General features: G+C 64.9%; 2 protein-coding genes across 5 annotated transcripts; both read right to left on the bottom strand.

The window, feature by feature from the left end:
• Nucleotides 1-198: 198 nt before the first annotated feature.
• Nucleotides 199-16,001, bottom strand: CYTH1 (cytohesin 1). 4 transcript variants are annotated; one of them, XM_030505965.1, is made up of 13 exons: nucleotides 15,922-16,001; nucleotides 7,911-7,993; nucleotides 6,860-6,924; nucleotides 6,062-6,128; nucleotides 5,809-5,927; nucleotides 5,537-5,617; nucleotides 5,328-5,440; nucleotides 5,110-5,258; nucleotides 4,896-5,007; nucleotides 2,190-2,266; nucleotides 2,017-2,088; nucleotides 1,548-1,702; nucleotides 199-1,342 (listed from the first exon to the last, which is right to left on the bottom strand). In XM_030505965.1, the coding sequence occupies exons 1-13, from the start codon at nucleotides 15,941-15,943 to the stop codon at nucleotides 1,264-1,266; spliced, it is 1,194 nt and encodes a 397-aa protein (XP_030361825.1). In that variant the 5' UTR covers nucleotides 15,944-16,001; the 3' UTR covers nucleotides 199-1,263. The 4 variants fall into 4 exon arrangements, with proteins under 4 accessions (XP_030361825.1, XP_030361824.1, XP_030361823.1 ...); XM_030505964.1 differs by lacking the exon at nucleotides 15,922-16,001 and adding an exon at nucleotides 12,264-12,433; XM_030505963.1 differs by lacking the exon at nucleotides 15,922-16,001 and adding an exon at nucleotides 10,186-10,225.
• A 1,186-nt stretch (nucleotides 16,002-17,187) lies between these two features.
• On the bottom strand, nucleotides 17,188-23,543 carry USP36 (ubiquitin specific peptidase 36). The gene is made up of 15 exons (XM_030505948.1): nucleotides 23,278-23,543; nucleotides 23,004-23,197; nucleotides 22,396-22,506; nucleotides 22,019-22,121; nucleotides 21,685-21,752; nucleotides 21,527-21,597; nucleotides 21,325-21,407; nucleotides 20,909-21,020; nucleotides 20,517-20,657; nucleotides 20,128-20,228; nucleotides 19,725-19,854; nucleotides 18,838-19,509; nucleotides 18,200-18,318; nucleotides 17,636-17,972; nucleotides 17,188-17,341 (listed from the first exon to the last, which is right to left on the bottom strand). Exons 1-15 carry the CDS (start codon nucleotides 23,541-23,543, stop codon nucleotides 17,210-17,212), a joined length of 2,640 nt encoding a protein of 879 aa, XP_030361808.1. The 3' UTR covers nucleotides 17,188-17,209.

Raw genomic sequence — 23,543 nt, 5'->3', positions numbered from 1 at the left:
TCGCTGCCTGCAGCCCAACCGACACCAGCACCAGCCCAACCGACACCAGCACCAGCCCCACCCGACAGCAGCCCCACCCTCACCAATGCCAGCGCCAGCACCAGCCCCCTCTGACACCGGCACCAGCCCAACTGCCCATGAACCGGGGGGGGGGCTCTGCCTGCCCCACACCGCACACAGAGCACAGGAGGCCGGTGCTGAGCGCGGTGCAGTGTTTATTTGCTGCAGATCCTCAGCACTAGTGTACAGGCCGTGGCAAAAGGAAAAAAGAAAAGGGTTAGAATAAAAACTCCTGCCCCCCCATTCCCCCCCCCTCAGGCCTCTGCACAGACCGACCCGCCATACAAAATCATCTAAAAGGAGAAAACTATACAGGAGTATTTACACCTCTGATAAATAGACTAACACTGATCCAGCCGCCTCCCTCCAGGCCAGGGCACGGGACATGACACGGGTGCAGGGCGGGGGGGGTCCCAGCCCCCAGGCGTGTCCCACCGCCCGCTCCGCAGTCAGGGCTTGTGCGTGGGGACGCAGCAGCCACTGCTGCCCCTTGTCAGGACTGTGCCAGGCACCGCCACACGGTGCTGCCAGACCATGGCTCTCAGCCCGGGTCCAGCACCCCACAGCTGGGCCAGGACACCCGTGCCCCCTGCACCAGCATTCACTGCAATTGGGACAATTCCTGGCTCCTGTGCCCACCGGGACTCTCCCTGGCACAGGACAGCTGGAGGGTCCAAGGCAGCAGCATGGGGAAGCGCAGGACAGACCCAGGCCCGCTACAACGAGGGCCGGAGTTGAGTCTCCACAGGACTCCCAGTCCTGCAGCACCCCAAACCCACCAGCTGCTAAGTGCAGCCTTTGCCCTCCCGATGGGGCACCCCAAGTGCATCAGGACAGGGTGCTGAGGAGACCCGGCAGCATGTGAGGCTCCACTTGGGATCGGGAGGTGCTGTGGTGCCGCGCTGCCCAGTGCACACACACTGCACTTCCCACCCCACAGCCCAGCCCGGGGCAGGACAGGGCTTCCTGTGCACAGGGATGTCCGTGTCCCAGCTTGACCCTGGGAAGATGCTGTCCTGGAGATGAGGCAGTGAAGGCAGGGGCAGAGCCACCGAGGTGCCTGTGCCCCCTCCCATGGTAAAGAAACTGCAAAGCTGAAGCTAGGTCCTGGGCCCCGAGGGCCAAGCTGCAGCGTGGCCCCAGCCCCGCAGAGCGGAGGGAAGCTGCTGAGAATGCCGGGGCACTCTGCCTCACAGGAGGCTGCTAGTGTCTCTTAGTGGAGGAGACCTTCTTCTTCCTGGCAGCCAGCATCTCGTAGAAGGGGTCCCGGCTGATCGCTGCCCTGGGTGGAGAATGAGGGCTCGGGTTAGTGCACAGCCAGGACAAAACCGTGGCAGGGCCTCAGGCAGGTCCCTTGTGCCCCAGGAGAGCTCATTCCCCCCATCCCTGCAGGGTGCCCTAGGAAGCATGGTCCTCTTTGAGCACAGCAGGCAGGTCGCTGCTGTGCCCCTGCCCAGCGCTCGCCACCCGCTCTCCTGAGCACTCACTTGATGCACTTGATCCACTCCTCCTTCTCCTCGGGCGTGGGGGCAGAGATGCGGTACACGGTGTGGTTCCCCTCCACCACGCGCCCATCCGCCTCCGTCTTGCAGGCCTTGATCACCTGGTCCTTGTTGTCGGGGATGTAGAGCTCAAAGCAGTTCTGGGAGGGAGGAGATGGTTCAGATGCAGCCCCGCTTCCAGCAGGGACCCCAGGCTGGGAGGGACGAGGCAGAGCACCAGGGTTCCCGTGGCACAGCCTCCCCCAAGGCAGCCGAGAGGGACAGACCCGCTGTGACCGTCACCCGAGGCCCTGCCACTGGCCCTGGACACCACGGGGGCTGGACCAGTCGCTGTGAGGGGTGGAGGCAGTGATGGTTGCGGGGCCCTCCTGGGCCTGCAGCACCTCCAGCTTCCCCTGCCCCAACCGAAGTACCAGGGCTATGCCCAGCCCCAGGACCCCTGCGTGGCACTCACCGGCTTCTTGGAGTCCTCCACCTCGCGGATGCTCAGGTTCTCCAGTGGGATGATGCCGCGGGGCTCTTTATCCTGGTGGGACCAAGCAGAGACATTGGCTGCAGGCTGGGCACCACCAAACCCCACAGGGATCCCTGCCCCAGCTCAGCACCCTGCAAGCACTGGTCACTAACCGTCGTGTACTCGAAGTAGTAAAGGCAGTTGTCAGTCAGGATGAACCAGCGTCGCTTCCACGTCTTCACCCTGCCTCCTGGGAGCAGAGAGGGACGGGTTGGGTGCAGCCCCGGCCGGGCTGGCAGCACATGGAGGCTGCGGCAGTGCTGGAGCCCGCGCAGACACACACACAGACAAGCACCAGCGCCGGGCGCAAGCAGAGCCAGGCAGCGCGGCGGGCAGCAGGCAGCACACACCACGCCGGCACGGCACGAGCACGAAGCAGACGGATGAGGATGGAGGTGGAAGGTGGTGGAAGCGCCTGTTCCCTCCCAGATCACTGATCCAGCATGGCCAGAGGACGCTGCAGCCAGGCAGCTCTCGGGGGGACACACTGACCATGGTCCTGCTGCATCCCAACAGGCACAGCCCGGAGCTGGGGCAGGCACGAGCCCAGGGCCACACCTGAGGGCTGCTGGTTGGAGGGAGCTTCACAATCGCACCACAGAGGGAGAAGCTGCTCCCTGGGCTCAGGGTCCTCCGGCTCCGGCTCCCCCTCCACCACACACTGCAGTGGTGCCAGATGTGCTGCCACTGCGTGCTCAGCACCCCAGACATGCTGCCCAGCTCCGGCACTGGGGCCCTGCTCATCCCCCCCACCCGCAGACAGCCCTGCGCCTCCCCCCTGCCCCATCCCAACTGGCCAAACCCCCGTCCCTGCCCCACAGACAGGCTGGCGCCAGCACTTCCTCAAAGAAAAGGCCTCTCTGCCTTCCTCCAGCCAAACCCACCCCAAAACCCGGGGCTTGACCAAGGGCCACCTCCTCTCCCAGTGCTGTGCGTGGGAAGAGGCTGGAGGTTCAGGGCTCAGGGCTCTCCAGAGCCATACAGGACTGAGGGCCAGTGCAGCCTCAAGGCAGCAGGCGGTGGAGCCAGGGCAGTGTCAGCACCCAACACGGTGACTGCTGGGAGCCTTTGGTGCAGCACAGGGTACCACACAGACAGCTCCTGCTGCTCCCATCCAGCTCCAGGCACTCAGCACCCCCTGACCCTCACACACAGGCTGGGGCCCTTCCTGAGGACACCCCAAATCTGTCCCCATCCCTTCACCAAGAGGTGAAGACCCACTGTGGCCAGGCTGAGCTACCTGTGAACACAGCAAAGCACAGACAGGCAGGCGGCTGCATCCGTCCCTGGCACAGGGTGCACAGGCGCAGCAGAGGGGACTGGCAGCCCCTGGGGAGCACTTGGCATTGGTGGGGCTGGTACCCACGTCCCTGCCCTGGCAGTGGTGGTGGCAGCGTGTCCCCGCGGCAGGCGAGGGCCCCGGGCCGTGCGGGGGGTTAGCAGCAGCAGCAGCAGCAGCAATGAGACTCATCACCAGCAATTAAAAACGTAAAGGAAACGAAGCCCCAGCGGCGTGAGCAGAGCGGGGGAAGAGGGGTACGTACCTCCTGGAGTTGGGGGCAAGGAAAGGAAGAGCCAAAATCATGGAAACATACAAATGAGGGAGAAAAGAAAATTAAAAAAAAAAAGAAAAAAGAAAAAAAAAAAAGGAAGAAAATAAAACCAAAAAGAGGAATCCCCGCGCCCCCCCTCGCCCTGCGCGGGTCAGTAGGGCAGGGCTGCAGCAGGGAAGCTGTGAGGGGCCGTGCCGGTGGCACCGCCGTGGGTCAACCTGCCCTGGCTCGCTGTGGCTGTGCCGGATGGATCCTTGGCTGGGGGGTGCAGGGCCCGGCTCCCCACCCCAGCCACCCCATGGGGTCCCTCCCTGTCCAATGGCAGCTCTGCCACCTCTGCATCCTCCTGACATCAACAGCCCCACAGCGGGTGCTGCCCTGCACGGGGCCCTTCACCCCAGAGGCTTGCTCGGGACAGGAGGAGCAGGTCTGCAGCTCTCCCTGCGTTCCCCCAGCCAGAGCCAGGGACAGATGGCCCTTGCTCAGCCCCACGGCTGGGCTCTGCTCTGGTCAGGGCATGGCGCAGGGTCAGACCCCCCCCATACCAAGGGGTGGCAATATAGCCGAAACACCCCCAGTTGCGTGGGCAGAGTCCTGACCCCAACGAGAGCCCCAGGGAGAGGTCCCACCGGACCCCAGTCCTACAGCACCCGTCCCCCCTCGCTTAACCCAGGCCAGGATTCCCCAGAGGTGCCGAGAGGAGAAGCCACAGGAGCCAGGGCGCGGGCGGGCGGTGCAGCGGGGATGCCATGCACGCTGCCTGCACGTGGAGCTGGATGCAGAAGTGAGAATGCTGTGGGGGGTGAGGCAGGGACTTGTCTGTGGCATGGAGGGGACAAGCACGCAGCCTGGGGCAGCTCGCTGCTCGCTCCCGGGGCCTGCTCCGGCAGGACCCTGCTGTGATCGGTGACCAGAAGGGCCTCGTGGTCTCTGTGCTCCAACACCAGACCCTGGTACCAGCTCTGCACCCCGGGGCTCGCCCAGCCTCGAGGCAGCATCCCCCAGCTGCCCCCCCATCCACACCGCTGTAAGTGAGCTCCTCCCACCCAGCCCAGGGAAGATGAAGGGCTGATGGACATACGGATGGACATACGGACACTGTCCGTATGGGGACTGTGCCCTTTTTGCAGCCTCTTGCCCCTCCACAGGGCCACACTCTGAGGAGCCAGGCCAGCAGATGAGGCGGCCCAGAGGCACCGCGCCCACAGCCCTGCTCTGTCCCTGGAGACAGCCTGCCCTCCCCAGGCCACATCTGCCAGCACTCACCAAGCTTCAGCAGCCAGCCCTCCCGGTCAGGGTTGAAGAAGGTGTGGGTGAGGTCGTTGCCATCGTCCTCAGGGATTTTGAAGGGTTCGTTCTTGATGCTCTCATAGAGATTCTGGTACAACACCACACGGCGTCAGCTCTGCTCTGCCCAGGAGCCTTGTGACAGACCAGTGCCACAGCCCATCCCCGGCCCCTCCGTGTCCCATTCCCTCACCCGGAGCAGCTCCTCTGGTAGGTCCCCCCCATCGTTGATGCCACGGTTCATGGCGATGAAGCGCTCAGCCGTGGGTTTGTCCTTGACATTGGGGTTGTGCAGGCTGGTGTTCAGCATGATGATAGCGAAGGACAGCACGTAGCAGGTATCTACAGGGGCAGAGGGGACAATCAGCTGCGAGGCAGGGCCTGGGGCAGAGGGGCCGGGCAGGCGCTCACCCGTGGACTGGAAGACGCCGGGGTTGCACTGGCAGTACCGCTGCGCGAAGGCCTCCATCATCCGGTCGATCTTCTGCGCCTCCCCCGGCAGTCGGAAGCTCCACAGGAACTGCCTGGGAAGAGCAAGGGGTTGCGCTGCTCCGGGGGCTCCACACACCCTCTGCCCCCCTGCCAGCCCCCCAGGAGCCACGCTGAGCCCCTCCGCTCACCGCAGGGCCTGCACAAGGTTGAGGTCAGTGAACTCGTGCAGCTCCACGAAGGCGTGCAGGACTTGGATGTTGAACTCATCCCTGAGGGAACAAAGCCAGAGCACGAGGGCTGCATGATCAGCAAGTGCTGCGACTGCCGAGCGTCTCCCTGCCCCGCTCCGCACTCAGCTCAAGTCCAGCACCCAGACCCCCGTGTACCCCCACTCTGCTGCCCTGCAAGCTCGAACTGCTGCAGTATCCCAGCAGACCCAAGGTGCCCCAGGCCAGCGCACCTCTCGCCCAGGTAGTCACCGATGGCGGTCTTGTTGAGGCCCTCGCCCTTGTAGAGGAACTGAGCGATGTCCTCACATGTGTTCTTCAGCAGGTCATTTTCGATCAGGAACTGGATGCCCTGGAGGGGTGCAAGAGGCTCTGCTCTGGGCCTTGCTGCTGACCCCTCCAGCCCCTGTCCCAACAGGACTGCGAGGTGGCAGAGCCCAGCACAGCCCCAGCCAGGCAGGTGAACGGCCCTGCTCCTCACAGTACCTTCTTGGGATCCATGTTGAACTTCTTCCTGCCCATGGCCACCTGCTTGTTCCTCTGCATGTTTTTCCTGCAGGGCACAAAGCAGCTTTGAGCACCCAGCAGGGACCTGGCTGCTTCCTGCACACCCCTTTGGGCAGAGCACTGTGGGGAAGGGTCAGTCTGGACCAAGCAGGACCCCAGCAACTCTGCCCAGGCCAGGCCCCTGCACTGACCCTGCAGGGAGCAAAGCTGGCACATGGCTCCAGGTCCTTGCCCTACTCCATGGGGCTGCTCACGGCCTCCAGGGCCCCAGAGCAAAGAGGAGCTGCTGTGCCCCATCCACAGGGTCACCCAGTGCAGAGGGGTGCTGGGTACAGCATTCCAACAGGTCACCTCTGCGTGGGGGGGAGTAGGGCAACCTGGGTGCGGTGGGGCTCTGGGGAGAGCAGCTTTCAGGCTCCAGTGGGAGGGTGACGGCCTTCACGCCCCAGTGGGTGATTGGACACGACGCTGGGAGTCAGCTCCCGCCGGCTGCGGGACCCCCTAATCCAGGGCTGGCACTGCCTGCGCCAGCCAAAACAACAAAGTTGCTGTGGCCAGACAGAGGGGCTCAGGCTTGGGAAAACAGACCTTGGGAGCAGCAGTTCAGGACGGGATCCTGCTGCTGCTCCAAGGAATTGAGAGCGCCTAGGAAAGCCACCAGCACCCACAGGATAGGGCTGCACCGCTCAGCTGCCCACAGCACAAGTGACATCCAGGGTGGCCTCGCTGCAGGGAAGGGGACTCAGGGCAGCCCTGGGCTGTGAGTGAAGGACTCACCTCTCCTCCGTGGACCCCAGGTTCTCGATCTCATTCGTCACCTCTGCTATCTCATCTTTCAGCCGCTGAGGGAGAGAGTGCACTGAGACAGGAGGTGCCTCCTTCCCTCCCAAGCCCTCCAGCCCCCACAGTAGCCTGGGCCCATTCCCCCAGGAATGGTCCGTCCCCTCCCTCCTTCCCAGCCCAAGGGGCTGAACCAGCTCGGGGGGCACTTGCAGAGGGGGCTGGCTGCACCCCACTGCTAATCCCCCGTCAGCACCGCCATGCTCCAAGTGCGCAGGAAGGAAGAGATTCAGAGGTTAACAGAATTACCCCCTAATCCCTTTAGATCATGCACAGCATATGGCAGTAATTAGCCTCTGCCGCCTTAATCAGGGACATGACTGATGAGCGTCCCAAGATGAGCACTGACCTCGCAGCCGCTCGCCAGGGCAGCGGACTGACCCAGGGACACGGTCCCTGCCCGTGCCGGGGGGGGACTGGCACGGAGACGCCGGTGCCACGGGGAACGGCACAAGCGCAGGGCCCGGCGCTCTGCAGGCACCACGGGCTCACCGGCTGCCAGGCCGGCCTTGGCCCCCGCCAGGACCCGCTCCCAGCCCCAGGGCCCCGCAGGGCAGTGCTGTCAGGCAGCGGGCAGCAGATCCAGGCTTCCTGCCCATGGGACCAGCTCATCCTGCCCTGCGGTTCCAGAGCTCCCATCTCCTGCCCCAGAAGGTCCATGAGAGCCCCTATGGGCTGTGAGGAGCCAGGGCTGGCAAGGAAAGGGGATGGGAGCACAAACCCAACCCACAGCCTTGCCTGCTCCTGTACGGGCTGTGCAGGTTTGGAGCACAGCAGCCCGATCCCACGGCCGTTAAGGACAAGCCTGGCCAGAGCAGCTTCTCCTCCCCACTTCCCCTTTCCCAGCAGCAGGGTGAGGGACCCTGGATGGAGCTGCAGGGACCCCGACCAGTGACATGGGCAGGGAGATCGTTCCCTGCCTCCCAGGGGACAGCCCCGGGGAAGATGCTGGTGCATCAGGAGTGGGGGATTGCCCTCAGCATCACACCTGTATGTCAGCCAGCAGCTCCTGCTTGCGGCGGCGGATGTTCTCCAGCTCCTGGCACTCCTCCGGGGTCAGGTCACTGGGCACTGTGTGGAGACACGGTCTGGTCAGCACGTGTGGCCCTGGGAATCATCCCGCCAGGCTCCCGGGGCCTGTCAGGAGCCGCGATGTGGAGCTGCCGGGTGTCCGCAGGAGCTGGGCTGGGGAGCAGCGTCCCCGGCCCCACACACGGCCAAGTGCCACCGACGGCACGCGAGGAATGCGAGGGCCAGGGACGGCCCCGTGGCCAGTGGCTGCAGGCGGGAGCCGGGCACCGCCGGTTCCTGCTGATTCAGCCCGCGGGCGGCGGGGACCAGCGCGGCCCCTGGACCCGCTCCAGCGCTGCTCCTCCCCCGGGGCTCGGCCCCACCAAGTCCCGTTTAACTCCCCCCACCCCGGCCGGGCCGGTGGCAGAGCCTGTCCTGGTTCCTGCTGTGACCCACAGCAGGGGCTCCACATGGACCTGGAGCCCTGGGGGCTGCTCTGCCGCACCGAGTCACCTCCTGGCCACCCTGCAGCCCCTTGTGCTGGATCCATCCTTCTGAGCCAGCACCCGGAGCTGGCGCACCCTCTGCATAGACTCACCTACACACTGTGACATCCACATGTCCCGTCACCCCACAGGAGCCTGGCACCCCCTCCACAGCAACATCCCCACGGCTCAACCCTGGGGCTGCCGCATGCCCCCCTTGCTCCGGGACATTCCTAGCACTCCCCAGTGCATGACCTCCCGCTCCGCAGTGAGACAACATCCCATTCCCATTCCTTCCTGTTCCCAAGGTCACCCACTCTCCAGCAGCACTCCCAGCCCTCGCCTGCTGCCTGTGCCTCCCACCTCTGCGGCAGGTTCCAGCAGCTCCAGCCACCGCTGCCGCCAGCCCCTCTCACCCGGCGTGGCCGTGTGTCCCGTACCGAGGGTGGCACCGTCCTCAACCACGCATCGCTTCTCCCCGAGTGGCCCCGGGGCGATGGCGACCACCCAGACCGAACCCCCGAGCTCAGCACTTCCCTGGCTCCGCTCGGGCTTTCTGACGAGCTTCCTCCTTTGCAAAACTCCCCCCTGCCAAGGCTGGAGGCAGCCCCTGCTTGCGACACCGGCCCTCCAGACGTGACGGCAGCACTTCCCAATGTTTTCAGTCTCCGACGCCAGCAACTATGAACCAGACAACCCGGCTTGTGGCACCAGACTAAAAGTTACTGAAACTCAAAGCACCGGAGGCTTCGCGTTATCGATGGATCCAAGCACCTTCCGCACACCCCAGCACCATTCCCGCGGGTGCTTGGCCGCTCTGCCCAGCACCCAGGGCTCCCGGCAGGCCCAGGCTTGCTGCGGGAGGGAGGCCCGAGCTGCAGTGCACCCGTTGCCAGACACAAGAGCCTCTAAATCCCAGGGCTGCAGCGTGTGCTGCAGAACCCTCCTGCCCAGCCGCGGCGGAGGGGAAATTCGGTGCCAGGGTTGGACCTGCCCCAAGGCTGGAGCCAGCAAAGGGAACAGTGGCAGGAGCCAGCACAGGGAGCAGGAGCAGCAGCGCAGCCTCCCGCTGCCCACTGCGAGCAGGCAGGGTCCCAGCCGGCCCCGGGGCAGGCGCAGCGCGGGATGGGATGCGGCAGGGTCTGCACCGGAGCCTGCGCGGGTGCTGCGGAGGAGGAGGGTGAGCACTCGTGACACGGCCCAGCCATGTCAGCAGCAGCCAGAGGAAGAGAAACCCCAGACGCAAGAGCTTTTCTGGGGAAGGAAGAGGGCGTTAACCCTTCCCCACGCTCTGCTCCGCACCCGCCTGCAGCACAGAGCGCAGCCCCAGCCCTGCTGGTGCCGGGTGAGCCTCGCTGCGGGCAGAGCAGGGCTGCAGGGAGCAGGAGGCTGGAGCCGGCGCGCGCTGCCCTGGCTGCGGGACTAGGGCACAGTGACCCACGGGACTGCGGGATCCCAGCGCGGGAGCTGAGGTCCCAGTGCAGGGGCCGGGGGTTCCTACAGCTCCCGCTGCTGACAGCGAGCCCGAGGACCCCACACCCCAGCGGCAGCAGGAGAGGGACTGACAGGATCCATCCGTCTGTCCCAGGCTCCGGCTGGGAGCAGCAGCCACTACACATCCCCCCAGTCCCACCATGCCCAACGCAAAGCACCCCTGTGATACCCAGAGGCCACGCACGCTCACCCGCGGTGCTCCTTCCTACCCTGCTGCCGCAGGACAAGCAGGCAGAGCCTGGCCCCCCCAGCCTCCCCTGCACCCCAGCTCACCATTGCTCTGCGTGCTCAGCACCATCCTGGCAGGATGCCTTCCCCGGCTCCCCCGGCTGTGCCAGTGCTGCCGTGGCTCCGCAGAGGTGCTACTGTTTTGGGGCGCAGGCACCTGCCCGCCCCGGTGCTTCCCCGGTGAGTCAGGGCCATGCTGCACCAATGAGCACCGGGGCCGCCTGGCGTCATCTGGCCTCGCCAGGAGCCAGCACCAGCAACACCCTGTTCCTGCCGCCATCAGGCTAAGGCTGCCAGCACCTTAACTCCTCTGCTCCCGGCCGGGGGGGAAACAGGGCAGCCAGGGCCATGTCCTGTCCTTGGCCCTGGGACTGGGGGACAGAACGTGTTGGGGTCCCAGTCAGGCACTGGGCCTCGCCCAGCCCTGCCTTGGGAGCTGCCAGGACACACAACCCGGCACATCTTGAGCTCACTGCGGCAATGCCAGTGTCTGTTCCCTCCACCAGCTGGGCCTCTCACCCCAGCAGGCCCCAAGCCCTCCCCTTTCAGCTCCTCCAGAATCCCCACTCCAGGTCCAGGCCCCCTCGGTAAGGACCGAGCCCCAGGCAGGACCGAGGGGGCTGTGGGGACCACCGGTGCCTACGGCCCTCTGCAGACTCCATGGCGACTCAAATGGGACCAGAACCAGGACCAGGAGCAAGGCCAGGACCGATGCTCGTCCTCTGGGAGGCTGCTCCCCACTGTCTTTCCCCCTTGCTCCAAGGTGCCTCTACAGACCCCACCGCTCTCTACAGGACCACTGTGCAGCAGAGTCCAGTGCCTGCAGCAGGAGCAAACCCCCGGCACGTCCCATCCCGCTGTCAGCTGCCTGGAGAGGCCGCGTGAGCCTCGGCCACCTTGACTCAGCTAAATCCAGCTTGGCAGCGTGAGATGAAGAAACAGCACCCGAGCGGTGGCTGCAGAGCGAGGGGAGGAAGGGCTCCGGGAGCCTCACTTGGCCCTTCGCTCACAGCTGCACTGCAGCAGCAGCAGCCCTGCCACCGGCTCACACCATGCCTGCACCGTGCCGCGCTGGCAGGGCACCAGGTTTAGGCTGCCCGCAGCTGGGGGACCCACGAGGCCCCCCGAAACTTCCTGCCTGTCTCAGCACACCACATCCTGTTTTCACCACGCCGTGTGCACATCCTGGCTTGTGTCAGCCCCATCCTTCCCCACTGACAGCCAAGGTGCATCAGGAGGAGGGTTTGGGGCAGGTGGCTCCAGGGAAGACCCTCCCTGGCGCCCAGAGCTGGCCATGGCCCTCATCCTGCTCTCACACAGCCCTGCCCATCACCAGAGCCTGACCAGGAACCTGCATCCACCACTGCGGCCTCCTTGCTCCCGCACTCCCCATGCACAGACCCCAGTGCACGGTGCAGCCGAGTGAGCACCGGCCCTGCCATGTCCACACACACCAAGCACCGTGCAGGTGCCGGGAGCACAGCCCCCACACGTTGCTTGCCCCCTGCAGCACTCACCGTGCTGGGCCTCAGGAGGAGCAGAGCTCACTGGCCCTCAGCCTCAGCTGCCGCCGGGGCACAGGGCTGGCTGGAGGAGACCTGGCAGCCCCACGGCACAGCCAGCTCCGGTGCCACACTTGGGCAGGAGCCCACATACGGCAGCAGCAACTCCCGCAAGCAGCCAGCCCACTGCAGCATACCCACTGCAGCAAGCACTGGGCTTTCCTGCATGGATTCAGGTTTGGAGAGTGCCACCCGAGCTGCCTTTGCAGCCACACACAATTGCCACAGAGGCAGGAGGGTGAGGGGCTGGAGCAGGACGTGCCACAGCCACACCGAGTGATGTGCATCCTCACAGCCACCACCACCACCGGCTCCAGAGCACCCCCGGTCCCAGCAGAGCACCAGTGCGGGGCGATGCCACACGAGGCAGCCGGGGCTCAGCACTTGCAGAGGCCCAAGCCTGGGGAGGCTGGTGGTGCGTGAGGGAAGGAGGTGGTGAAGCGGCCAGGACTCTGTGCCACTGTCACCAGGAGCCATACGGAGCTGGAGCCACAGACGCTGCCACGTCTGCCGGGAGGCCGGGGACCCCACGGCGCGCAGGGTGGGGGGTGAAGCGCCTACCTGCCTTGGCAGCCACCGAGGGGCAGAGGAAGGCCTGGAAACTGGAGGCACAGAGCTCGCTGACCGTCCCCATGCTGCGGAGGTGCGGGGGCAGGCAGGAGCAGGCAGAGGCCTGGCCGGTGCCGTGTGGCTGGGTGCAGGCAGGGCAGCCGCAGGACTCCCGCTGGCTGGAGCCAGGGAAGGCGGCTCTGCCTGGGGAGCTCCAGCTCCGGAGCCCACGCGCCAGCCCCAGCCAATCCCCGCTATCCTGCCTGCACAGCACCTGCTCTGCTCCCGGGCTCCGGCCGCCGGCAGCTCAAAGCCACTTAGAGGTCGAAGAGTTTGGGAAGCGCCGGCAGCCCCCGGCCCGTGCCGGCTGCACCCCGGCAGCCCCTTGTCCCCGCGGGGGGCCGGCAGCGGGGTATTTTTAGAGCGGTTTTATCCCTCCGTATTAGAGCATTAAGCATCGGGAGCCGGCGGTCGCGTAGCAACCAGCACTGCATGAGGGAAGGTGCTCGGGGAGACAAGGCGGCTGTGGCGAGGCGTGGGGAGCGGGGGGTGCCGGGCTCGGTGCACCCCGACGGGCTCAGCCTGCCCCGGTGCGGTGCCGGTCAGCAGCTCAGCTCCCGGCAGCACAGCAACGCACCACGGGGGCTCCTGCAGCAGGACCGGGGGGGTCCGGCCCGGGATCCCGACCCCAGGGCGAGCTGTGGAGCTGAGGGCATGGCACAGCCCTCCCGCCCCCAGCCCCGCTGCACCCGCGTCCCCCCACAGGCACCAAGCGAACCCAAACCGGCCCGACAGCTCTTCCCCTCCAAGCAGGAGCGGTCCCCGACGCAGGGCACGGCCATGAGTAACAAACCCCAGAGCCTGTCGGGGCAGGAGGGAGCGTCCTGCGGCCAGCCCGGCTGCCAGGAGCCGGCAGGCACTGGGACGCGCTGAGCCAAGGGAAACCAGAGCCAGGCAGGAGCCGTGCCCGGCAGGAGCGGGAAGGGCACCCCGGGAACAAGCTGCCCTTGCAGGCAGGAGGGGACCCAGCTCCCAGGGCAGCACATCTGCAGGCACAAGGAAAGGTGGAGAAGGTGGCAGAGGGCAGCCCGGCACTCGCCGCTGACGCGATCGACCCAGTTTCGGCACCACTTCCCCTTTCCCAGGGGCTGAAGCAGTGGTTGCCACATCAACAGAAGGCAAAAGGGCAAACGAGAGGAGCCGGGGGAGCTGAGCTGGGCACGTGGTGTGGCAAGTGCTGCCCAGGGCTTGGGCTAGCTTCTGGAGAAACCCCTTTGTAGCAAGGGCACCCATGGGTGCTCTGGCAGACTGAAGCAGGGCCAGGCAGCATATCCCGTGCTGCACAACCTGGGCACCCGGCTGGATCCTGACACCCTGCCTGGGCAAGGAGGGGGTTACAAACACCCTGGGGTCACGTTAACCACAGCTCCAGGCCCTGATCCATTGTCTGCCAACCTGAAGAGCTGCCTCCCCAGAGCAGAAACCCCCCAGCCGGACTCACTGTGATGGCCCAGATGGGCTGAAACAGCCGCACAGGAACACGCAGGCCCCGCTGCCTCCCTGATGTGTGATCGCTGAGTGTCAGTGCTGTGGTTTATCATCCTCTATGCCCCAACAGCTCAGGAGAGGAACTTGCTCATGGCCTGTGCCCAACGCTGCAGTCTCCGAGCCCCCATGGCTCCAGCTCTCGGCTCTGCTCTCCGAGCCCGGTGCCATCCCTGTACTGTCTCTGTGTCTTCGACCTGGCAAGCCCAGAGCTCTGGGGGAGCTGCTCCCCAAGCCGGGCTCAGCCCTGTGCCACACCAGGGAAGGGGCTGGTGTGTCACTGGCAGCATTCCCGCCCAGCCCCGTTGCCCTCGCTGCAGAGGTGCATGCTGGGGTCCCGGGCTGCCTCCAAAAGAGCTGAGCCCGAGGCCAGGGGGCTGCCAGGGCCTGCTGGCAAAACAGCTGGCAGCAAGGAGAGGACAGGATGCCCCAGCCTGGTAGGGGGACCTGACAGCCCACCCTCCTCTAGGGATCTCCTGCACCTTGCACAGCCCATCCTGCATCCCAGCACCAGCCATCCTACCCCAGACAGTGAGGCTGCCTGGGCACAAGCCGCTTTGCAGGAGGCTGCATCAACCCTGCTTAGAGAAACCCCTTAATCCCCCAGGCCAGAGCAAGCAGTAATCCCTCGGGTGCAGCAGGATTACCAGCACTGCCCAATCCTCCTCACTCTGGGGTGAGCCACGAGAGATCCCAGCTCAGGACACGGTGCCGGGTGGGATCGTGCTCCCATGGCTGCTCACCGGTGCTCCAGCTCGGCAGGACAGGAGCAGCAGACGGTTCCCAACAGGACACGACCACTGTGCTGTCCAGACACTGCGCTTGCCAGCTCGTCTGGGGATGGTCTCACCACGATCACTGCAAGGAGATGCTGGGAAGGGGGTGGGAGCAGGGGGAGCCGCATCTGTGCCACCAGATGCTCACCCGGGATTTGCTCTCTGCTGAGGCTGGAGAGAGGCCACGTATGTAGGAGCAGACACTGGCATCACCACAACCCCCCCAGCAAGAGCCTCCCCACCGGCACTGCTGCCCTGCAGCACAGTGAGCAGGCAATTTCTGATGCTGATGGACGGCCCGGGACATCTTCCAGGCGATTCCAGGAAGCAGCAAGACGCTGCTCTCAGAATCGCTCCCTGCAGAGCCCTCCCACTAATGGACTGCATCTGACAACGCCTGGGCTGGGCTGCACACCAGTGGGCTGGGTGCTTGCACCTTATGTCACACAATAACCTCCCTGCTGCCAAGCTCAGTCACTTCTAGGGTAGAACAACAGCCTCTGAACCGGCTGTGTTTCACAACTGCCACAGGCAGGAAACCAGGCATGAACCCCCTGCATTGGCACCAACAGTGCCCAGGTGACTGCGGCTCGCGGGGAGAACGGCCACCAGCACAACATACAGCATCAAGACCTTGGTTTGAGATCACACCCAGATGGACTCCAGCCTCCCCCTCAGCAAAGTCCCCGCTGAAGGAAAATCCACCTGCTGACCCACAGGAACCCGCCTCAGAGGGTGGAGGCACAGGCAGTGCCTTCCTGCTCCATCCTGTTTGCTGGCACTGGGAGGGAACGCTCTGCGAACACGGAACATGCAGGAAAGCAGGGAAGCAACCTGCAGTCCCTGAGCCACCTCAACCCTGCCGGGAGCGGGCCCTGGGCACACACGGAACACTGTGAGACATTCAACAGACACCATGGACACGAGCTGCCCGCAGATCTGCAGAGCCTGAACTCAGACAGCGCTCAGAGGCAGCACCTGAATACAAAGTGTGAGCAGCAGAGGGAACACGGCGGGTCCCTGTGGCCCGGCAGCACCGACACCGCGGTGCTCACGAGCAGCAGCAGCACTGCAGAGCCCCAGGGCAGGATGAGGCCGGGCCCGGTCGGAGCGGAGCAGCACCCAGGAGCCCGCCCCGCGCACACGCTGCGGGCACCGGGACCCGCTTCTCCCCCGGCGCTTCCTCCGCCACCCCACCTGCGGGAGCGGGACCCGCCGGCCCCGACCCGGAACCGCCGACCGCGCCCGCGCACCTGGGAGCGGCCCCGCCCGCCCGGAGAAGCCGCGCCCGCCCCCCGGGCACCCCGCCGCGGGTGACGCTCCGCTCCGCGGCTCCGGCCCGCACTGACCGTAACCGCCCTCCTCCTCCATCCCGCCGCCGCTCCGGGCCTGCCCGCGTCAACGACGGCGCCGAAGCCGCCGCGGGTGTTATCACGTGACGCAGGAGCGGGCGGTGCCAGGCAGGCCCCTCCCGCTGCCGCGCCCCCGAGCCGAGCCGAGCCGAGCGCTACCGAATCACCATCACGTCTTTATTGCCGGCCACGGCCGCCCCGTCCCCGCGAGGCGCCGCCCCCCACGCGCAGCGCGGGCCGGTGCAGGGGACAGTTTAACGGTGACTCCAAAGTGGTGGGGGGGGGAGAAATGGGGGGCAGGAGTGGGAGGAGGAGCAGCCCTGGGTGCGGATCGCAGCTGGGTCCATGGGGCTGGAGCCGGAGCAGCAGCGATGGTCGTGAGGCACTTGGCAGGAGCCCCCCCGAGCCGGGCTCCAGGCTGGGGGGGAGAAGGGGCTGCTCCAGCTGCAGGCGCAGGAGAGCTCCTGAAGGAGCCTGGACAAGGCACGTTCCTCCTCAGCTCCCTCACAGCAGAAGGCAGCGACATCGAGCTGCCTTGCAGAGACATGGGGAGCGGTGTCCTCTTCCGTGCGCAGCAGCTCCCAGGACAGAGCTCCATGGCCGGGGCTGCTCCTCCCGCTGGCTGGGATTCAGGCTGGAAGAAAAGAGCGGTGTGAGCACCCGCCCCGCGCCTGCCCCTCTGCAGCTCCGCTCCGGGCCCCTGGACCTGCTCACCTCAGAGGCGGTGGCCCAGGCTCGCTGCCTTGGCCGGATGTGTCACCGCCCAGAAGCTGCGCTGGCGGTGCAGCCGCTGGAAGGGATTGTGGTGTCTCTGCTCCCTCCTCCGCTTTTTAACCTTCTTCACCTGTACAGAGGCAGGAAGGTTCCTGAGGTCAGCACACAGCGCCCCAAGCTTCTTCCCACCGACCCAGCCAGGGATGGGGCCAGCACCCACCTTCCCTCTGTCAAACTCCTCGTCCCACTCGTCGATGATGGTCTTCCTCCGGGCCGAGGCTGTAGACTGAATGGCATCCCGACTGACAGCCGAGATGCTGCCGTTCCAGGTCGACTGTGAAGCAGCGTGGTCAGCACGGAGCCCCAGGCCATGCTGCACGGCACGCGCCAGCACAGGGCCAGGGCTGGAGCCCCTCACTCTAGGACCCCACGAGCCCTGCACCTGGGTGCAGCAGCCCGGCTCTACCTCGGGCCCTGGAAGGGCTCAAGGCAGGGGCGCTGCGCTGCTGTTCACCCACCCAGGCAAGAAGGGATTAATTACCTTGTTTGCCATAAGCCTTGTCCAAGGAGTCTACAAGCAGCTGCTGCACCACTGTGGACTCTGGCTGGCTCGTTGGTGCTGTGCCAGCCCCACGGTCAGGCGCAGGCCTCCTGGTAGCAGGGCAGCGCCTGTACCCGTCTCCAGCTTGGCTGTCTGCTGCCACTGCGGGAAGAGGCAAGGTGAGCATGAGGCAGAGGCTCATCCTCTAAGGCACATCTCACGCCCCAGAGACACTGTCAGGACTAAGAAAGTCCGGAGGGCACGGGGTGCTTGGGCACTCTAGGGCCTGTCCTGGGGAGGGTGGAGATGGGGGTAAATCTTCACCCCAGCTGCCAAAGTCATTCGCACCACAGGCACGACCCTGTCCCTCCACTCTGGTGCCTGGCAGGGGGGAGCTAGTGGCTTGTCTCCCTGGACGGCCACTTGGAGCATTGGTGTGCAGTCCCTGGTGCTTACAGATCCATGCATCTGCCTAGTGCTGCTCATCTTCCTCCTCCTCTTCTTTTCCCTCCTTGGGGCAGAGCTGGGCTCCCAGTCCGGGTGAGCAGGGGGGGATGACATGAGCCAGCTCTCAAGGGCCTGAGAGCCCGGTGCCTCCCTGTCACTGCTGGGACCTGCTGCCTCCAGCCCCTCCAGGGACACCGAGGCCTCCGCAGCAAGAAGGTTCTTCTTTTTCTTAGGTGGGATGGAGACCTCGTCCTCGCCTGCTGCAGTGCCGAGGCTGCTGACTGCCTCATGCCGCCGTTTCTTCGTGAAGGAGTCGGCGGTGAGCAGGCTGGGCTCCTTCTCCGCGCTGCAGAGACAAAGGTGGTGCGAGGGGTGGTCATGGACCAGCACTGCTCCGGGGGGAGGCTGGGTGCCGAGGGGCTGGGCTGGGGATGAGCAGTCCAGAGCAGGGGAGCTGGCTGCCAAAATCACCCCTGAGCCAGCGCTGAGGCCAGAGTCGCCTCGTGGAGCCCCCCGAGGCTGCTGCTGGCCTGGCTGCGGCGCAGGAGCCGGGCAGCGATGGGCACTGCTCACCTGCACGTGCCCAAAGGCAGGAGAGCTGAGTCGGGGCAGCCGGTGTTTGGTGGGAAGTTGCTGCCAGCAACTCGCACGCGAGCCTGCGCGTGGTGGGCACTTCTGTGCAGCTTCCAGCCCTGCGGGTATTGACACAAATAAAGACTTGGTGAGCTGCAGAAAAGAGGTTTCCATCAGCCAACAGGGGAAAATCAAAAGGGGAGCCCAGGGAAAGGGGACACGCACAGCGGGAGGGAAGCGGAGTGGTGGAAGAAGAATCAGATGTGCTTTTAGGTAGGAGCACAAAGCAAAAAAGGAAGCAAGGAAGTTTCAAGACCAGAAGCCCCAGTGCCCGGTGCTGAGCCCCGGCTGCACCGCGGTGCCCAGAGGGCAGCTCTGAGGCCTCCTGCCCCCGTTCACCCCAGGGAGGGCTGCGAGGCCGCCCTGTGTCCTCAGCAAGGCAGGAGCCATCTCTCCCACATCACTCGTGCGAACAGCAGCGCCTCTGCCCTCCCTCTGCAGCCCGGGCTGGGTCTCTCCCCACCCTCTCCAGCCAGGCGTGGCCCCCAGCACTGGCTCTGCACTTGCCCACAGCACAAGCCCTGCTTCAGAAGGGACAAGGCACCTGCTGAAGGCCCCGGGCAGAAGCTCAGGCTCACCTTTCTGCCAGAGGGCGCCAGCTTCTTGGCCGGTGGTGGTGATATGCTGCTGCTCTGCCCTGCAGCAGCACTGGCCGACCAGGGGGATTTCGCCTTGATGCACCTGACGGCTGCGGGGTCAGCCGGCGCGGCACCGGGGGCAGCAGGGATGTCGGTGCCACGCTCTGTCTCCCGAGAGCTGCAGGAGCTGCTGGTTCTGCTCCTGGCCTCCTGGGAAACTGTGTCCGGCTTCCCCACTGCACCAGGCGCTGGGCTGGCAGCACTGCTGCTTCCCGAGTCCTCCTCCAAGTCATGGGCTCTAACCCCAGTGCTCCCGGGCTGCTGGGTGAGGCCCAGCAGCACTGGGGATGTGGCCTGGGCAGGTGGCATCCTTTCCTCCCAGGAGCTCTGCCGAGGATGATGTGCTTTGGCTGAGCTTGCTCCGCTGGTGTTGCTGGAGCCCAGGGGTGACGTGGACCTGGGAGGCTCTGGGCTCTGGGCTGTGGCACTGGGCAGCGCTGTGCCCGCACAGGTGGCTTTGAAGGCCTCTTGGGTTCCCAGCGATGTGACGGGCAGCTTCTCCGGGGCGGTCCCGTTCTGCAGCTCTGGTCTCGTGCTCAATGTCCTGCGGTCCACGGGCACCCCGACCTCCTCCGGCCCCGGCCCCTTCTTCTCTGGCAGCACGCTGCGTCTCTGGACAAAGAGAGAGGGAGAAGTTCAGTGAGGAGAGGATTCAAGGAGCCAGGGGCACAAAGCGATCCTGCCCTCGGGGCCACACAGGCACCCTTGACTCGGCAGGATCCCTCCTGCAAACAGCCTGCTCCCTGCCGGGCCGCAGCAGAGCGGCCCAAGGGGCAGCAGCTCCCAGCTCCCGGGAGCACTGCCCAAGAGCAGCCTCCAGGACTCACCAGGGATGGAAACAGGGGCCTGTGGCTCACAGTTTTCTTCGCCTCTTTGGAGACTGTGCCATTGCAGACAGTCAGCTTGGAGGCAGCTCTGGCAATGGGCCCGTCCAAGCTCTTCTCTGGGCCGGGGATTCTGGAACAGAAGGACATGGGTTAACTGCGAGGGTTTGAGCAACTGGAATGCTCTCGATCAGAGAAGCACAGCAGAAACAGGAGCCAGGAGCTCTGAGGAGGGAGGTGCTCTTCATCTACAGCAAAACCACGGCAAAGGGCTGGAACTCTTCTGCCACTCTTCTCCAAGCCAGCGCACGGGCACTGGTGCTGCTTGGGCCAGGCTCCATCCCACACCCAGCACATGGTGCCAGCCCTGCCCCGCAGTGGGGCCGGGGGCTGCAGGCGCTCCCACCTCACATAGAACAGCAGGTAGGCCTCCTGGTTCAGCACTGCATTGATGTTGCTGCAGCGGACCATGCTGTCGTTCATCTGGTACCACTGCCCGTTGCTGGCCTGCAGAAGGAGAAGAGAGAATGGCGTTGGGCTGTGCCAGGGCCTCTCTTGGGCTGAAGACCAAGCACAAACAGCACCCATCAGCAGAGCTCCTCTGGCCAAAGCCTACAGCAGCCCAGGGCAGGCAAGAGGACTCTGCAAGAGTGCTTCCTGCAGTGGAGCACAGCCTGTACTCCCCATCCCTCCAGTGCTCCCCACCATACACATCTGCTGAGCGCCCTCCTTCCCGCACCCTGCAGGGACCCAGCAGCACCCACCAGCCCCCAGCCCAGAGTGCCCTGGGCTCACCTTCACGTAGCAGTAGTAGTGCCCTGCATGGCAGCTATACCCAGAGTGCACCAGCACTGCATAGAGCCCATACATGACAGGATCCCCCTTGTTCTTAGACATATATGGGCGGATGTTCAGAAACTCAGGGTACGCCAAGTCCTGCAGAGGAAGAGAGGATGTCTCAGGAGCCTGCACAGCAGACAGGTTTCCTGTTAGAGCACGAGCAGCTCAGCTGTCCTGTGAGTCCATCTCCTGAGGGAGCGGGGCCCCCTGTCCCCAGGCAGAGGTCACCATGAGGAAGGTGCCAGGACAAGATCCCAGCGCACGGCTGGGCAAGAGCAGCAGGACCACCTCCCACCCTGCTGCTCGGGCCAGGAGACAGCCCCAGCTCTGCATTGCCGAGCACTCACCTTTGTGAGTTTCTGTCCACCGTAGAAGAAGAACCGCTTCAGTGAGAGCGTGAGGACGTTGGAGGGTCGGTGGATGCTGAAGCGTTTGGTGGCCGACACTCTGTTGTTGCATCTGCACAGGAAGAGCTGTGTTATTCAAGCTGTTCCACCACCCAGATGATTGCCAGCTCTGGCCAAGGGGCAAACCCCACGGAAATGACCCTGCAGGCACCAGGCACCCGCTCACGGCCACGTCTGCTGGCCCAGGTCCTCCTCATGAGAGGAGGGAGCTGAGGAGCGGCAGCTTTCACCACAGGCTTCCATGGCCTCACACTTTAGCGTGGAGTAGGTCGAGAAGCCCTCCCGTGTTGTGGCTTTCCGCCTGCTTCCCACCAGCACAGCCGCAGGCCCGTTCCTGCCCGCAGCCCCACACGCACCCTGCGCACAGGTAGGAGTTCTCGCCACCCAGCAGGTCTGGCTTCACGAACAGCTCCAGCGCCTCCAGTAGGTCTCTGGCTTGCTGCAAGGATGGAGGAGAGGTCAGCGCACGGGCGGCCCGGCCAGGCGACAGCCCGGGTCCCTGCCGAGACGCCGGCCCCGGGAGAGCATGAGCACCGGGTCCCCGGCATGCTGCAGTACCCAGATCTCCAGTGCCAGGTCCAGGAAAGGGTCGTACGTGTCCGAGACGCTCTTGCACACCAAACACTCCACTACAAAGGAAAGAGCAATGAGCACACCCTGGCACACCAACCTGTACCCGCCACCACCCAGCACCCGGCCTGGCACCGAGCACTCACCACGGGACCGCAGGTAACCGCCAAAGATCTGGTGGACCAATGTTGTTGCCTGGGTCTCGCAATCCAACCTAGAGACAACAGCACCGGCTCTCACACCCTCCCTGCACCATGGCCACCCCGCGGCCACCACGGTGTCCTCAGCACAAACTCCTGGCTGGAGCTCAGAGCTGGGCACTGCAGGGGCAACACATCTTCCTAGGGCAAGGGCCCAGGGATACAAGTGCTGCCTGGGGAACACGCTGATCCCACAGCCCCCATCCAGCAGGGGCAGGGGGCAAGTGAGGGGCCAGCGGAGAAGAGCAGGGACAGCCCATCAGAGAGAGGCCCCGTGTACCTGGTGCAGCCGCTCAGGCAGGACTTCTGCATAGCGTCGATGGTGTAACGCAGGAATTCATGCGCATCCTCCTGCTGACCAAAGCGCATGTGCCGAGCGATCTCTGCAGGAGAGGGAGGAATCAGCCCCAGCACGAGCTGCAAGAGACAGCCCCCCACCTCCCTCGGGGGCCCCAGGGGTTGAGCCCCCTCAAACCAAAGAGGATGGCAGACTCGTGTCACCCACGGGGGAGCCCCACGCACAGCCCATGAGGTCACAAGGTCCTGGCAGGTTCCGTGAGTCACCTGCCCTCATCTCAGAGGTTCTGCTCCCACATTACTCCCTGCTCTCCGGCATGGCTATGGGAGGGGAGGGGAGTGCAGTGCAGCCATTCTTACTCTTGAGGTCTCGGACGAAGGCCATTGGCTCTATCACGCTCCCGCTGTTGTCAAAGGCCTGCGTGACATGGTTCTGCATGATACACATCATGCAGAAGCTGCCTTGGTCACCTGCGGCAGAGGAGAAGACGACAAGATGTTGGGGACAAACCTGGTAGAGAACGAGACAGTTCAGGAGACGGGGCAATACAGTACAGCTCAGAGCGATGCCCATCACATTCCCTTTCAAAGTCACTCATCAACAGCATGTGCTGCCTCTATGCATCCTTCTGCCCTCACACAGGCAGGGGCTGTTTGGGATGCCCAGCTCAGGCCCCAGGAAGCCAGCAGATCCCGCTGGACCCATCTTCGTCCTGGCTACACCCATCACGGACACAAGGCTCCCCAGACACAAGGATGCAGAGCTCAGGAACGGTGCTATGGCCGGGACAAAGGAGCTGTACGCAGGAACAGCATCTCGGTGGAGAAGCGGGCAGGAGGGAGTGGAGAAGGTTCATCCCGACACCCACATGGCCCTTGCCAGAGCCACGTGCAGAGATGCTGAGCCCAGCGCGGGGAGCAGGGACCTGCCAGCACAGCCGCCTGCCGAGCCAGGCCCCACTACTCACAGGTGCTGCTGTGCTCCTTGGAGAGCAGGTAGTTAGCGAGCGGCGGGGTGTAGGTCAGGCACTGCACGGTGGAGTTGAGGAAACACGTGTTCCCAAGGTTGCGCAGTCCCGCGCCGATCCGGTGCACCTTCTCCCACTTCAGGGACAGGCGCTCCACGGGGAAGAGCACCTTCTGGGGTGCAGGGATCCCGTCCCTTGAGCCCACCAGGGCATCGCCGCTCTCTGTGGGACGAGGGGCGGTGGGTGAGCCGTGTGGTGTGGGCTGCGGTTGTGCCCACCGAGCCCGCGGTACTTACCCTGCTCGACTCGCTGCTGCTCCTCAGGGCTGCACTGGTGTCCGGCAGCCTTGGCGGGGGAGTTCATGTGCCTGAACTTGCTGCGGATCTTCTCAGTGAAGGTCTTGCGGGTGGTTTCGAACTTGGCCTTCTGCGGCAGCACCTTCTTGACAGCGCCAGCCAGCAGCTTGGCCAGTTTCCCTTTCCCACTCATCTCCCGCCGGGCCTTCTTCATCAGCTCCCGCAGTCTCTGGGTGACCGGCAT

The sequence above is a fragment of the Strigops habroptila genome, chromosome 14 (genome assembly GCF_004027225.2).
Source record: "Strigops habroptila isolate Jane chromosome 14, bStrHab1.2.pri, whole genome shotgun sequence".
NCBI lineage: Eukaryota > Metazoa > Chordata > Aves > Psittaciformes > Psittacidae > Strigops > Strigops habroptila.
The sequence above is the reverse complement of the archived record's forward strand: the minus strand, read 5'-3'. Positions and strand labels throughout refer to the sequence as shown.